This window comes from Bacillus rossius, chromosome 1 (assembly GCF_032445375.1).
Source record: "Bacillus rossius redtenbacheri isolate Brsri chromosome 1, Brsri_v3, whole genome shotgun sequence".
Classification (NCBI taxonomy): domain Eukaryota; kingdom Metazoa; phylum Arthropoda; class Insecta; order Phasmatodea; family Bacillidae; genus Bacillus; species Bacillus rossius.
The window spans coordinates 376,382,779-376,398,272 of NC_086330.1; the positions used below are offsets into that span (position 1 = coordinate 376,382,779).

The 15,494-nt window shown below is 36.2% G+C and overlaps 1 protein-coding gene across 1 annotated transcript in view; it reads left to right on the top strand.

The window, feature by feature from the left end:
• LOC134528542 (tRNA (cytosine(34)-C(5))-methyltransferase) overlaps positions 1–15,494 on the top strand; it is a 44,487-nt gene that overhangs the window by 1,554 nt on the left and 27,439 nt on the right. Inside the window, exons 2-7 of the mRNA XM_063362262.1 lie at positions 1,959–2,042; positions 3,781–3,986; positions 4,660–4,837; positions 9,850–9,928; positions 11,473–11,613; positions 13,925–14,054. Of these exons, the coding sequence (XP_063218332.1) occupies positions 1,959–2,042; positions 3,781–3,986; positions 4,660–4,837; positions 9,850–9,928; positions 11,473–11,613; positions 13,925–14,054 (818 nt within the window). The remainder of the gene's footprint in view (positions 1–1,958; positions 2,043–3,780; positions 3,987–4,659; positions 4,838–9,849; positions 9,929–11,472; positions 11,614–13,924; positions 14,055–15,494) is intronic.

The following is a 15,494-nucleotide window of genomic DNA, read 5'->3' on the forward strand; positions in this document are numbered from 1 at the left end:
ATGAAAATTAAAAAATTCCATATCTCCTAAAGTATTTGGAATTTCTGATCTCCGCCGGGTTTACTGAAAAGAGGAAGTTAAAGAGCACAGAATAAAGGTATTTTCGGATTTTTAATTTTTTTTTTAAAAATCGCCAAAAAATGAATATTAAAAAATTCCATATCTCCAAAAGTAATTGGAATTTTTTATCTCCGCAGGCGGTTCTGAAAAGAGGACGTAAGATAGCATATAATTAAAGTTATTTCATATTTGTACTATTTTTTTTGGCGCTAATCCGTACAATACATATTTACCAAAATTTTTCAACGTACTATGTGTTTTTTAAGTTAAATTTGGGAATCAGTACTAGTTTTTAAAACTAATATTTTTTACAACTCACATATTACAGAGTTTAATATTATGACTCGTTTGGTGCAGTTGCCTTTTTTAATCATTAGCGTACTTTTATCACCATTCACATTTTTTCCTTCAGATTATAATGAAATGTTGCACATAAATTTGTTAAGCTTTGTGGGCCTCTTAGACAGATGCGGGGTTCCGGATGTGGGTAGAGGATCTGTATGTGATTTTGAAAATACTTTTCAATTTTTGGTAACTATTATATATTACAATTTTCTGCAAAAACATTTAAAAAATTCCTAAATGAATTTAATTAATCAATTTTTTAAATTTTGTCGGAATATTCTGTGGTACATTGTAAAGGATCTGGTACAATTAGACGGTCCTCTAATGTGACGATGCTATGTGCTGGTTCCAATTCTGAAAGCTGATTGGATGTGACGTCACACTGGCCTGTGATGGTGCTACATGCTTGCTACTTGCTTGTCACAATGGGGCCAGAAGGGAATGTGTGATTGGTCACTTTTCTATTTTATTTATTTTTATTTATTTAATTTTGTAACATGCACATAGTAAGACTTTGGTAGTGGGCAGGACTCATAAGGACAAATACAAGGATATCACTGAAAATGTATGGACTTCTTCCCTCGTCTGCCTAAAGCAGGCAAGACTACTGCGTATGAGGAGTGATAGCAACAGATAAGGACAAATACATAAAGCTAGATACAAACATATACAATATTGAAAATACTAACTAAACCACACAGTTACAAATACAAAAAAAAAACTAAATTACAATTACACAATTAAGGTGATAAATAATATTAATAATAATAATAGGGAACAAAACATTCAAAAATATCCACAATTGAAAAATTATAAATTAGTTATGTACCTAGTTATACAAAATAAAACACTAATTAAATTGAAAAAAAAAATTATAAATATAGGTTCAAATAATTGTTTGTTTGAAAAATTAGTCATCTTTAATGTAACATTGTGTTGTTAAGAAGCTATGCAAGATCAAACAATGCTTAAAATTGATTTTTTTTTTTTTTTGAATTTAGGTCAAATTTCTTGTTAAATAAATTACATTCATTGAATTTACTGTAATAAGGGATTTAAAATTTTGTGTTTTGAGTTACATTTTGGTGCTAAATTGTGTATTAACTTGCCTTTTGGAGTGATATGTTGCATTGGCATGCTTTTCGGTATTATTTTGGTTTTATTGCAATTTACCATACAATATTGTCTGTAATATGACAGTTAAAAAATGCTTATTCTTTTACTTCCATACACATATATAATTGCAATGTCTTAAACCTATATCTTATTAATAGATGATATTTATTATTTTAATAATAATACTATTTCTGTGTGTTGACATAAAAATAATACCTAGCATTTAAAGTTCTGATTGAGTACATATTTGGTAACTTGAGAACCTCTTTTTCTCTCTCTGGTCTAGTAGGTGTTTAAATATATAGGTTACCATTAAATTATAAAAATATTCAAGACCTGAATTCAAGAACTTTAATGTGGTGTCAATTAGAAAAATTAGGTAGGCAGCAACTATGTCTGGCTTATAAAACCGCATGTTATTATTTTTTTTTGTGCAGAATAAATGGAATGAAGATGCTCCGAGGCGACAGCCGTACAGTGATATTGTAAGAGAAAATCCTGACTTCAGCAAATACTACAAGGTAAGGAGTTGTTTGTACAGCTTTGAAGTGATATGTACACTCACACGTACATGTATTGTCATGAATACTTGTATGGACTATCATACGTGAGTGCAAGGTGGAGGGATACACATCCCCTCCCCATGAAGTAGTTGAGGAAAAAATTGACTAAATATCGGTGAAGGCAGAATGTTGTTTTGGGTGTTGCAATTTCAACTGTGAGAATCCACGTGTTAGTGTCTGTGGTAATGTACTTATTTTAAATACCTATTTCCCATCCCTCAAAAGAAAAAATTCTTGTTTCCACCACTTGGAGCATAATGCAAAAGGATAGTTTTTTAATTTACTTAATAATTTTTTTCTTGTAATAATTCATACAATTTAGGGTAGTACACGTTCTGTACGTTAGAGATGTTTCTTGAAATTCTGTAAGTTGTGGAAGTGACAGTTGTAGTGATTTGAGACAGGAATGTCTTGCACCAGTCTGAAAAGTATTTATTTTTGACAAGATAAAAAAGATACAAGTAACATTGGTTGCACGGTAACCTCAGTCTTCTTTATAAACCTTGTAATATGTACCAGCATCATTAACACTATTCACAACATTCTGCAAAGTCCTGTGTTTGACTTTACAGGAACGTAAGTACACTAGTTTCCACCCGGGGCACGAAATCATCTTGGCACCACCAATTTTTTTTTTGTTCAAACAAACCAAACCAAAACCTTTCCAGACAACACCTCATATTGCCACCACATATATTAATTCCACTATTCAAAATAATTTTGATCTAACTTAGATGGTAAATAAATTAATTTATTCTGAGTCATTTAATTTCTAATACATCGCAAGTTGGATAGTGCACGAAAAATACCAGTTTTTAAATATTTTATGTTGTAATTATGTATATCTAAATACAAATGATTCAGTTATTCTGCCCTCCCAAACATTTTTTAAATGTAAGTTCTTAGACTGTCTGTCCTCTTAGCTCATGTGGCAGTTATCTGCCAAAAGATTTTAGCATTCTTAGTAAATATCTAATAATCAGCGTATTTTAGATAAACTAGATCAATTTCAATAAATTTTTTTAGTTTTTTTTTTTTATGGTAAATGTTTGGTACTTACGTGAACTCTTGTATATTGAACTGTGTTATGAATTGACTTTGTGGCACTTGTATCGGGCCAAGATATGGACGCAGTTTAAAAATCACCCGTGCCCCAGCTTTTTTACAGTTGGCACCATGATGGAACACTGCAAGGGTTAGCGTCCTTAAACCGTGAGAGTGGCATCCCTGCAGCGAGAAACAAATAAACAGCCTTCGTTTCCGTCGGCACGATGGCGGTAGGTCGCAACGGTGCGGGCTGATGCCATCGTGTAGTTTATGTGGCAATCCTCGGTTAAAACCATCTCGATGCAGTCCGCATATCACCGCCTGAGTATTGGAGTGTTCCATGTCCACTTTTTAGGTTTTTTATGCTATGGACACGAAATTAATATTAGTATTCATTTCTACTATATCCACACACGTCTACGCACATAAAAATGTTTGTTCTTAATTCAAGACCGATATTATTTTGTTCTATGTCATGCTATTCATAGTTATTTGAACTTTCAAATGCTTATATCTCAGTTCCGACTTGAACGGACATAGAACGCTCCTATTCTCAGGCGACAATATGTTTGTCAACATGAACAGTGAACACGAAGAAGGTTTGTCCCTGAAGTCCTGGGACAGGCTCAGCGGGTGGTGTGCTCCCCAGATGCAGAACATCGTCCCGGAGGGCGAGTGGGACGCGTTCCTCGCGGCGCTGCAGGAGAACTTGCCGACGGCGTTCCGCATCACGGGCTCCAAGGCCGAGGCGAGCATGCTGCTGGCCATCGTGAGGGGCCAGCTGTTCTCGGAGCTGCTGAACCCGGCCGCCGGCGGGCCGCTAGCCGCGGTGCAGCTGCCCGTCTGCATTCCCTGGTGGGCTCTGACACTCGCTGCCTTCGTCCCGTTCCTTCACCTGCTGTGCTTTGGCAGTTCGGTTAATTCACCGTGTAATCTCGTCCCTACTCATCAAGTTATAGTTTGTGTTTTATATTTTCTGCTGATATCCTGTTTCTCTGGTCTGATATTTTGGTAAAGTAATGACATTTTAATAAAGTACATATTATTTTTAAAATTATTAAAAAATTTTTAAAATAAATAAGCACCTGATTCATATAGGTATGTTTTAAATTAAAGTAACCACACAAATATGTACTTAGTTTCAATCATTACATAATTTTCACGGACTTATTTTCAAGTCCAAAAGATGTCTTTCCAAAAAAAAATAATTTCCATCATATCGACACTGGGGTTCATGGTGGTGACTGCAACTGCGTTTGGTAGAAAAAAAAACTTAGAAGTGACTGCCAAAGTTTTTAAAGAGTAGTAATGCAGCTTGTTTTGGTTGTCATCTAATTCAGTATCTGTTATTACCATCCGCCACCTAAAGTACCGTAAAGGTAATGTCTTTTCAGTACTGTTTTCTTTTTCAGCCTTGTTCTTCTCTTTGTGTTGCACTGTGCGGTGATGTGGAAAATGCTGGTTGGCCCCAACACGGGGCTGTGTCTCCGGGCAGGCAGCCTGCAAGTGTGCGTGTGCGTGCGTGCAGGTACCCGGACAACCTGGCGTGGCAGCTGACGCTCAGCCGCAAGGACATCCGGCGCTCCGAGTCCTACTCCCGCCTCCACAACTTCCTGATCACGGAGACCAACTGCGGGGGCATCAGCCGGCAGGAGGTTGTGAGCATGATTCCACCCATAGTGTTGGACGTGAGGCCCCACCACAAGGTCAGTGCCTAGTTTACCCAGTTTACCTAGTTGACACCATTTTATTTTTAGTTCAGTTTCATTTTGAAAACAGGGGATATCGGTGTTATTGTTTTTTTATACATTGTCTTTATTCATATAAATGTTGTATTATAGAATAAATACTAAACAAAATATTTCTTAATATCTATTTTACCTGATCCACTTATACAATAAAATCATTAGTAATAAGCCTGTTTACAGCAGAGCTATTTAAAGAAAAAAAATTGGCAAATTATGTGTGTTGGAAAAATTATAAATGTTAAAACTATTACTTATGGTTATGATCTAATGAGATGAAAATAACAACTTAATATTAATTTTTTTTCAAACCATTTAGTTCGTACAATTGGTACAAAATTTGCGCTAAATAAATTACATTCAATGAACGTAACATAGTAAAAGTTATAGTTTTGCCATTTGAGTCAAGTTTGGTCAAATGGCTGATTGATTTCATGTTTTAGTTACATTTTGGTGCTAAATGGTGTAGTAACTTGTATTTCAGTGTTAGGTGTTGTATTGACATGGCTTTGCAGTGTTATTTCAGTTGTATCAGAGTGCAACATATAATATTGTCCCTAGTTATTAGTAAGTGACGGTAGTAAAATAAAACACATTCAAGTGCTCTTCACATTTGGTTTTAGATCCTATGCTAAGTAAGCATTTATCATTATATGTACATGTACATACATGCATGTTCAGAAATTCATCACCCAGGCTTAAGTGTGGGTATTTTTTTTATAAACAGTTAGGTAAAACTAAGAAAATGTCTTCACTGTCTGAACCTTTTTGGGGTATTAAATGTTCCAGAAAGTTAGATTTATTTATTTAGCAACATCATAGCTGCCAACTCTCACGATTATGGCATGAGGCTCACTATTTGTAGATATATGTCACGCCCTCACGATGGAACATCCCTTCCTCACGATTTTTCGTTTTTTTTTTTTTTGTACCGTGTGCGTTTTCGTGTCAATAGGTTGTAACTGTATCGATACAATCGTATCGTATTAGATTGGTCGAAGATATATAGCTTGCGACTTAGATTCAAGATCGAATAACTTTGACCTGTTGCTTTTTTCGACCAGTTGCTTTTGATCGTTAATGGCGGCCGTTGTTGTTTCTGGATGAGTTGTTGGTTATGTAGTGGATTAGCGTATATATTATATGTTTATGATGTCGCAGCAGTGCGGTGTGAAGAAACACTACAAAACAACTTTTTAACAAGTTATATGCAGAAGAGTTTCCGCACATCATATTGTTTCGTAAAGGTGAAAATTATGCGTATTGTGTTGCGTGCCGTTGTGATTTTTCACTCGCTCATGCTGCCAGAAACGACGTGTTTAAACACTGCCAAACAAAAAAAAATTGTTCATAGCGCAAAGTGCATTGATTCAAATAAGAAGCTGAATTTTGTTTCTGATACGTCTGAGAATCGTATAATTCGTGCAGAATGTTTGGTTATGTCTTTTATCGTGGAACACAATTTGCCAATAACTTGTGCTGATCACGCGGACTCGTTCAGGAAAATGTTCCCGGACAGCGTAATTGCAAAAAAATACAGCTGCGCAAGAACGAAAACATCAGCTATAATTGCAGAAATGGAAGAGGAAACTCATGCAACTAATGTTGAGATCTTGAAAAGTGAAGTTTTTTCAGTGGCGACGGATGGAAGCAATCAGGGTGATGCAAAGCTGTATCCTATCGTGGTTACTTTCTACAACAAAGAGACTTCTGCAATGGTGAGTAATCTGTCGTCTGTCCCAGTTTTAGAGTGTGATTCGACTGGTTTAAATATTGGAAACCTTCTTCTTAGAGATTTGAAAGAAAATGGCATCCCTCTTTCTAACTGTCTAGCTCTAAGTGCAGGTAACGCACCAGTGATGATTGGTAACAAAAGTGACGTAGCTAGTGACCTGAAGCAAGAAATGCCAAACTTAATTGTTATTGGATGCCCTTGCCACCTAATAGATTTAGCTGCTGAAATAGCTGCAGCAATTCAGAGCATCAATGTGTGATGCAACTCTAGAAAAACTGGTCAAACTGAAATCATCACAGAGAGGACTTTGTTATGAACAGAATTTTGATGCAAATTTTTTAAAGAAGGCTAAATCTTCAACATGCATGTCATTGAAGAAGTGAAAATTATCTGCATTTAATTTTTAGGCCCATACATGTGCTGAAATACTAAGCCAACCTCAATTTACAATTTTATAATCAAAATTAGTTTAAAGTTACATTATTTTTTGTACATATGGAGGTTTCCTCTAACATACTACAAATGTAATCTAGTTAAAATAACATCATTTTGTGTAGACCTACGTGTGAACTGTGAAGGTTTACATTTATGATCTTCTAATGTAGGTAAGTTGTTTGCATTTGTTCTTATTGATTTTTGGAAACAGTTTTAAGTGATTGACGTGAAATATGCATTTATACAAATTAGTGCCTATAATCTTGTATGTGGTTTGATATATTTAAGCATTTTCACGAAACCACAGTTAAATTTAGAGCTGGGCCGATGCCGATCCCCGATCGTAATAATCGGCCGATTTTGTTAATTTTGCCGATCATAATGATCGGCAAAACGTAGCCGATTATTTTAGCCGATCATTGGTCTCCTACTGCAAACTTATAACATTGAATAATTACCTATACCTAACAACTTTCCATGTTTGTTTACGGTACTTTTCGGGAAGAAAATTTCATTATTCATCAAAAATAGTATGATTTAATAATTTAAAACTAACCACACACGAAAAAAATATACCAATAAAGTAAACAAATACCGTAAGTTTTATAAACATTGAACAGTTACATACCTAAGTATCAATTTTCACGTATATTTACGGTACTTTCGGTAAAATAATTTTCCATTATACTATTTGCAAAGTTATTTATCATTTACGAACCTAAAATTATGTATTTGTTTACCATTTACGGTTAATATTACCGGAATGGCGAATGGCGACTGTTGTTTAGGTTGGTTATGTGACGCCAGAGATTAAAGTGACGCGCGTCGCGCGACGGAATTCGTACGGATTAATGGCGCTAGTAGTCTCGTGGTTAGTAAACAACTACTCTTCGGGAATTCATCTATTTAGTTTTTTATCGCTAAATATGGCCCATTGAAAGTTTTGTTTAGCGAAATTAATATTCTTATCCTGTTTAGCGGGAAATAGAGCTTAACTTTCTTTTGTATAAAAACCTGGTTGATGAAGAGTTTTGTTTCCCACAGTAGGTCCTCGTTAATCCGTGACGCGCTAATACGGGAATCGGATAATCCGGGACGATTTAAAAGTGCAGAAAAAAAGAGAAGCTAAAGTTGTCAGCGCTTAAAATTAACGTCACGCGGGCCGGCGGCCGGCAAACACTACAAGCCATCGCGTGAGCCGCCCAACTCTGCAACGCTGTTTGTACCGACCCTTTGTGTGGCCCGCCCCCCCTCTCTTTCAGCTGTCACATTTGTCACTCTTTAAACTTGAGGGGGATGTCCTGACTTCTGCTTCCCGTCTCCCGTTTGTTTGAATGTTGTTTCACGTGCTGCTGAGTTACTTTCCGCCCGCCAACGCACGGCAGGCGCCTGGCGAGTGACGTGTCTGTCTGGCATTCGGCTGGTCGAAGGGGTGGAGGGGGGTGGGGAGCTACCCAAAATTTATGTGTACAAGGTCAGCACGATCTTATCTTTCTCTCTTCGGCTGTTGTAAATGACCGTGAACTATTGGCTAGGCAGTGCCGTATTTTTTTAAGCCGAGACAACAATTCGAAGGCGGCCCTTACCGTTAACCGATTATCCGGGTTTATTTATTTATTTTATAGAATTTCAATTATCCGCGCATCGGCGGGTCCCAATGAACACGAATAATGGGGAGTTTACTATTTTTATCCATGTGCTGCCAAGGTGCAGTAAGCCTCGAGAGATGTTACGTCACATGACCTTGGCCTTAACCCAGCTGCACGCTGGTGTCTGAGAAGCTTGACAAGACCTTCCGGGCTTACCTGTATAATCGCTAGTCCGTGAAATTTATGATGTCGTGATTTTTAAGTAATCATGTCAATGAAAAGTAGTTTTGTCTGGGAATATTTTACCGTTTATAGTGATCCGTCAAAAGCAACTTGTAATCAGAGGTACTTGAAAGGCTCTAATCGGCTCAGAAGATCGGCAGGATCGGCAGCAGATGATCGGCATCGGCATGATCGGCAAAATAGGTGATCGGCCCAGCTCTAGTTAAATTCACAAATTTAAAATCCTCAAGATTTTGGATTTCTCAGGGTTGGCAGCTATGCAACATGTTCATTGAAATGGTGGTGGTTAGTTAGAATATTATGTACATTTTTATATTGCTCTCTTTTAATTGTATAGGTAACACTGTGAGTCACAGGACAAGTACTTTGAAACCCAGTTTCACATCTGAAAAGAGAACATAATTTTGGCACTTGTAATTTATATCAAATAAACCAACCAAGTTACAAATAAACGTAGTTTGTTTGTAGTTATTATTCATTCTTTTTGCACACATTTACTAAGAACCCCTCGTTAAGCACACAGGTTAGCTGTAGTTAATGAAGAAGTAAGAAACGAGACTAGTCAAGAAACAGTTCCTAAATAATATATAAACAGCTGGAAGTCACGAAACTTAATTTGATGCTTCACTTCACTTTATAGTCCCATGTGCACATTATCTATGAAAAATGTTTTAACTCTCTAATTTAAAAATCAGAATGTTCCTACAAACTGTAGAAAATTTCATGTAACATTAGCTTGTGTTTTATTTTGGTTTTATATCTAGTTTTGAAAATCATCCATTTACCAAAAAGAAAAAAATGTTTTTTGATAAGGATCTGAAAAAGTCCTGAAATTGTTTCAGTTCACTAGATGTTTGTAGACTCCCTGAATTATTTCTTGCACAGTAAGTTGAATGTTGGCAGGTCTGTAATGATGATTTCACATATGTGTGCACATGCTATGTTCCGTGCTGATCCCGTGCTGTCTGAAGGTGCTGGACATGTGTGCCGCGCCCGGCTCCAAGACGGTGCAGCTGATAGAGATGCTGCACGCAGAGGAAGCCGTGCCAGGTGCTCACTTTCACCAACTTGTTTCTGCACATTCGCTTATTTTCATAAATCCTTCGACACTGCAAATTAGTTCTTGCATAATCTTAGTGGTGCACCGATGCGGATACTGATGAATCGTAATCGGCGATTATGGGTACTTACCGATTAATCGTAATCGGCGATTATCTTAACGATTACTTTGCCGATTATCTACGTCCCGGCGTAATTAAGTAGGTTTTTACCGTGTAATATTTTGTTACATATTTTAGGACGAAATACGGTAATATTTGTATATATTACAAAATTCATCTAACTCCGACATATCAAGATTACAGATATTTCGTTAAGTTTAATTAATCTCATTGCCTCTAACAATAAAAAATACATTTTTCCTACACGTTTATTTACGTTTCGTCTTTTGTTCTGTCTTTTGTTTAGTGGCCTTGTACATTACCTATAGCCAGAGACGTAAAATAGATGACACGCAATCAAAATACCACAAGCAATTGCAGTGTATTCTATGAGAATCGATCTTTTCGAGTCGTAGTAGCGGTTCAAAATCGTGGTCCCGATACCTTTCAGAGTTTATCACTGCGTTTTACAAACTCATTGTGGGCGTCTTTGGTAACATAATCCGTTGTTGTGTTATTTGTATGTGACGTGAAAAGTGAAAAAGTATTTATAATTTTATATATTCAGTCAACATTAATAAAATCACATGTGCTAGAATTGGTTTTGAGTCATTTTTATATAATTAAAGTGAGATGGCGACGAGGGAGAAAAAAAGTGAAGTGCGGAAACATTTTTATATAAACTCAAGTGAACAAATTATAGCAACATGTTTACATTGTTAAACGGTAATTTCTCGATGCAACTTTATGTGATAGTCGATAATAATGCTAGTTTTCCGCAACAAAAACTTACCCATTGTAAATTACAATTATTTGACTGTAGTTCAAGTTGTTTACAATAACAAATATAAATAGAAGTTAATTTAATTTACTCTTTGCAATGATATAATAGTGTATTTAATATATTTTTATACTGTTATTATAACTGTATTCTCAATTTTACCTACTCTTGTAATTAAATTCACATGGGAATAAAAAATTTTGTGTGCATTATTACACTTAAAAAAATTATTTCATTATAATCGGTAACTGAATCGGTATCTGCAGATTATTGCTCTCATAATCGGTAATCGAATCGGTAATCGGTAAAGCCATATCGGTGCACCACTACATAATCTATATCGGCATGGTGTACAACTTGAGCTTACAATTACTATCAGGAGAGTTTCTCTCTTTGTTTTGGAACCTGATATGATATTTGTCACATTTTATGACACAATCACAAATAAACAAGTAGATGACAGTAGATCTTGTGAGAAACAGAAACATAAAATTCAGTTTTGGCGCAACGTGTCTACCATTCTTTTCTGTTAGCTTGCAACAAAATATTCTTTTTTCATTTTTTTCCTCGAGATGTAAAAATGTTTCCGAGATCAAATGTGGTGTGCTATTGATTAACGAATGTCCCCGTGGTGACGTGCTGTGTTCCCGCAGCGGGGGTCGTGGTGGCCAACGACGTGGACAACAGCCGCTGCTACATGCTGGTGCACCAGGCCAAGCGCCTCAACTCCCCCTGCCTGCTCGTCACCAACCACGACTCCTCCGTCATGCCCAACATCACCGTCACGGGAGAAGGTATGTCCGTCTCATCTCGGAGCCCAGTTCCGTCACGACACCTGCTTCGAGTCGAGCCTGGTTCAGCGAGCACTTGATAATGTCTTATAAATCGATGAACGCCGGCTGCACGCACGCAAAATTTGTCACGTTCCGCCCGAGCCCAGCGTGCGAGAACCGGCCAACCACCTTTTGAGGAAGTCTTCTATAATATCAAAAAATTTTAAGGTGTGGCTTTTTAACTAATTGTTTATGATTATATTTAAACAAATTATTTAAATTAAATTTTGCGAAAAACCGTAAATAATATTTGGAAAAGTTAAAAAAGTATGCAATTTTTTCATCAATTTTTTTCTTATGACGTTATTGCGTAAAATTATCGTCCGTAAACCGACTTTACAGGCAAACAACCCCCCCCCCCCCCCCCTTTTTTTTTCAGTCAGGTCGAGTCGTTAAGTAATCGTGTTGGGCTCAAATAATTGCAGAAAACTTTGAGAAGTACTTTTGTGTTCCTGATTTTTATGTTAATGTACACAACATTAGCATAAATTTAAGTTCATTTTGGTCTTCTACGTGATAGTTTGGGTCAATTGGACAAACAAAATATAACTGTCAATGATACCAATTTATGATTTACAGTACAACCCGGTTATAACATTCCCGTTTTTAACATTTTCCCGCCTATAACACCATAATTTCATGGTCCCGTCATTTCTCCATTTATCACAATGCTTTAATTTCCCGCCTGTAACAATATTAAAATTTCTACATTCCCGCCTATAACGTTCAAATTTGCTTTGAAAACTGCCACAATTTGCAGTATCCCTTCCTTCAAAGTCATAATTTAGAGCGAAACCATAGCTAGAAAATATAGCACGCATTTACAAACATCAGATGTTTACATTTGATTAGTTCACCATAGACGTGGTACACACGCACTCCACAACTTGCACCGGATCGACTATCAATATGGCGTCCTGTTCGCGCTTGTTAGCCTATGACTTGTTCCGTTATACTTATGATGCGCATTTTGTGCACTGATACATGGTCGGAAACAGTGCTACTGTAGTCTATGGTGCTGGTTTTTGTTTCAAAGGTTTAAAACCTTGAGATGGTTAACTGTTCTATGGATATATTCACGGCTTTTGTTTGTGGTTAACCTTTAGCATATTATTAGGTATTATCTATAAATAAAACTAACCAATTTTCCACTCTACTGCTGTACTTAGTGTATTACTCCTGTATTTTGTGTTGTTTTACCTATACTTTTTAATTTAATCAATCCACGCGTAATTTTTACAAAGTGAAGATGATTTCCTGCTTATAACATTTTCCTGCTTATAACATTTTTTTACGTTGGTCCCTTGGAGAATGTTATAACAGGGTTGTACATTTGAAAACTCAGTAGTTGTGAAACCCTGTGAAGTAAATTTGAGTAGTTTAGTGGATCAAATGGGAGAAAATATCAGTAATAATTTTTGCATAGTTTTAATGCCATTTATGTATATATGTAGTTGGTTTCAGGATTACATTGCTTACATATGGCTCTTTAATAGCATTTGACAGCTGTCCATATCTAGAGAGGTGAAATTGGTCTGGGATTTTACTTGAAATCTTGGAAATTCCATAGTGGTTAATAATTTGAGGAAAAACTCTCTCTCTCTCTCTCTCTCTCTCTCTCTCTCTCTCTCTCTCTCTCTCTGTCATCGCCGCCGCAGTTTTTGAGTGGAATATCCTTTTTTGTTCTTGTAATAATATAAATTGCAGATTATTAAAGCTCACACAAAATATACGCTCTGCGTTAAAATGTAACATTTTATAAGCTTTCCTTGTAATTTTTCCTGATTATTTATGTTTTGGTGTCAAAATTTCCGATATTTCGACAGTTCCTGAGAATGTTTTTCGTAAAATCGGGGTTCTAGTAAAATGTTTAGATGTTTTTTTTATGCATTGTCATACATACTGTAAAGTGGCATAAGCAAAGTTCTGTTCGAAATAAAGAAAATCGGAGAGTGAACTAGGTAGGTCAGCCATGGGAATGATGAAGGCTTGATTTTCTTTATTCCCTTAAATTATTTTTTTTTTTATGTAAGTAGTTTTAATTATCTACAGTATTCATTAATGGTTGAAAATATTAATTTACTGTTCTTTTACATTTGAAGTGATAATCAGGTAGAAGAATTTATTTTTCAGTGTATAAGATTGAAGTCATGTTATTTATATGCTATAAAAGGAGTTGAAAATTTATATATACATTTTTTGTGTTATAGTAAGGAGTACTGTGTTGGACTGATGTATGGTGAGAAATACTTTGAAACAATCTGAATTCCAGGTGGCGAGAAGACGATGCTGAAGTTTGATAGAGTTCTGGCCGATGTTCCTTGCTCGGGCGATGGAACTCTCAGGAAGAACCCGGACATCTGGATGAAGTGGAACTCTGCCAATGGCAACAATTTGCACGGGTGAGGAAACTGTATAGTAATGTAGTCTCTCATTGTAGGTATATTTTTTCGGTCATGTTTAATTCTGGTAGTATTTTTCTAAGCCCTATTTAAAATATGCTTTCAGTGTTTCTTTGCCAAATGGAAAATTAAGCTTTCCTGTAGGCCTAGTGACATTAATGTGGCTGTTAGTTACAAGTATCAGTTGAATTGCTAATAACTAGGGGTGTGCGGGAATAGGTTTTTGTACTGCGGGAAATTTTCGGGAAAAATAAATTTTTCCCGCGGGAAACGGGACAGGATCGGGAAAATTTTTATCAAAATAATAATAATAAAAGAGCACATTTTTGACTCTGATATTGAACCCTAGTATCAAAGGAATCATTTCAAATTAAACTTAAATACTTTGAATTCTTCTTTGTAAATCTAAATGCTATAATTAATATTATTATATCTTAAATAAGTTTTTCACTTCAAAGTTCTTTTCTGTTTTGGTGAAGAAATATCAGTTCTTCGACGTGGTCAGTAGTAAGTTTCTCCCTATGTGCTGTAACAATATTTCCGGCACATGAAAATACTCTCTCACTAGAGGCTTTGGTAGCTGGAATGCCCAGGTACTGTCTAGCCAAAGCAGCTAGTTTTGGAAACACTAGCTGTCCTGTTTCTTTCCACCAGGTGAGTGCACAACTTGATCGTGAAATAGTTGGGCATCTTAAATACCCCTCTACTTCCTGGTTGACAGCAGGGTGTTGTGATGAAGCCAAATTGTCAAATTCTGCCCAAAATGATTAACTGGATGGCTGAGATTCCGAAGCATGCTCTGGGGAGAAAAGAAAATAGAATAGATAAATCACTAAATTTCTACATTTTGGGTTGTGTGCAACTGAAATTAAGTTTTGTGTTGAACATGTTTCCCAAATTATTGGATTGATAAGAATAACATTTTAAACTAAGAACATGATCCACATTTTAAAACTGGAGGGTGGGTAGCTTTAAAAAGCATGCAAATAAAAACCCACAACTCACCCATTTTGTGTGTATCGTCATTGTCGGGAATTTTTAATTTCAAGTGCTCCATTGCAAGACACTTTTCTTCTTGTGGTATAATAACACTTTTAAACCGTGGATCCAGCAACATGGCAGAATAGTATGGTTCTTTCCGATCATACAGAGGAAATCTAGTTTTAATAGACTGTAAGAGCAATTTTGCAAATGAAAAAACACTCGAGTGTGGCATTTTAGTGTTCATAGAAATATATCGTTCAAGTGATGATTTCAGCAAAAAACAGAACTGGTATGACCATTGATATTGTTGGCGTTTTATCACCACATAACTCAGTGGTAGCTTGGTGCATGGGCTGCAGAATTTCAACATATCCCTCAACTAATTTCCACTCAGAAACAGTTAAATTGTCAATTTTGTTTTGGGCACAGATATGCTGTGACACAGAATCTTTACAT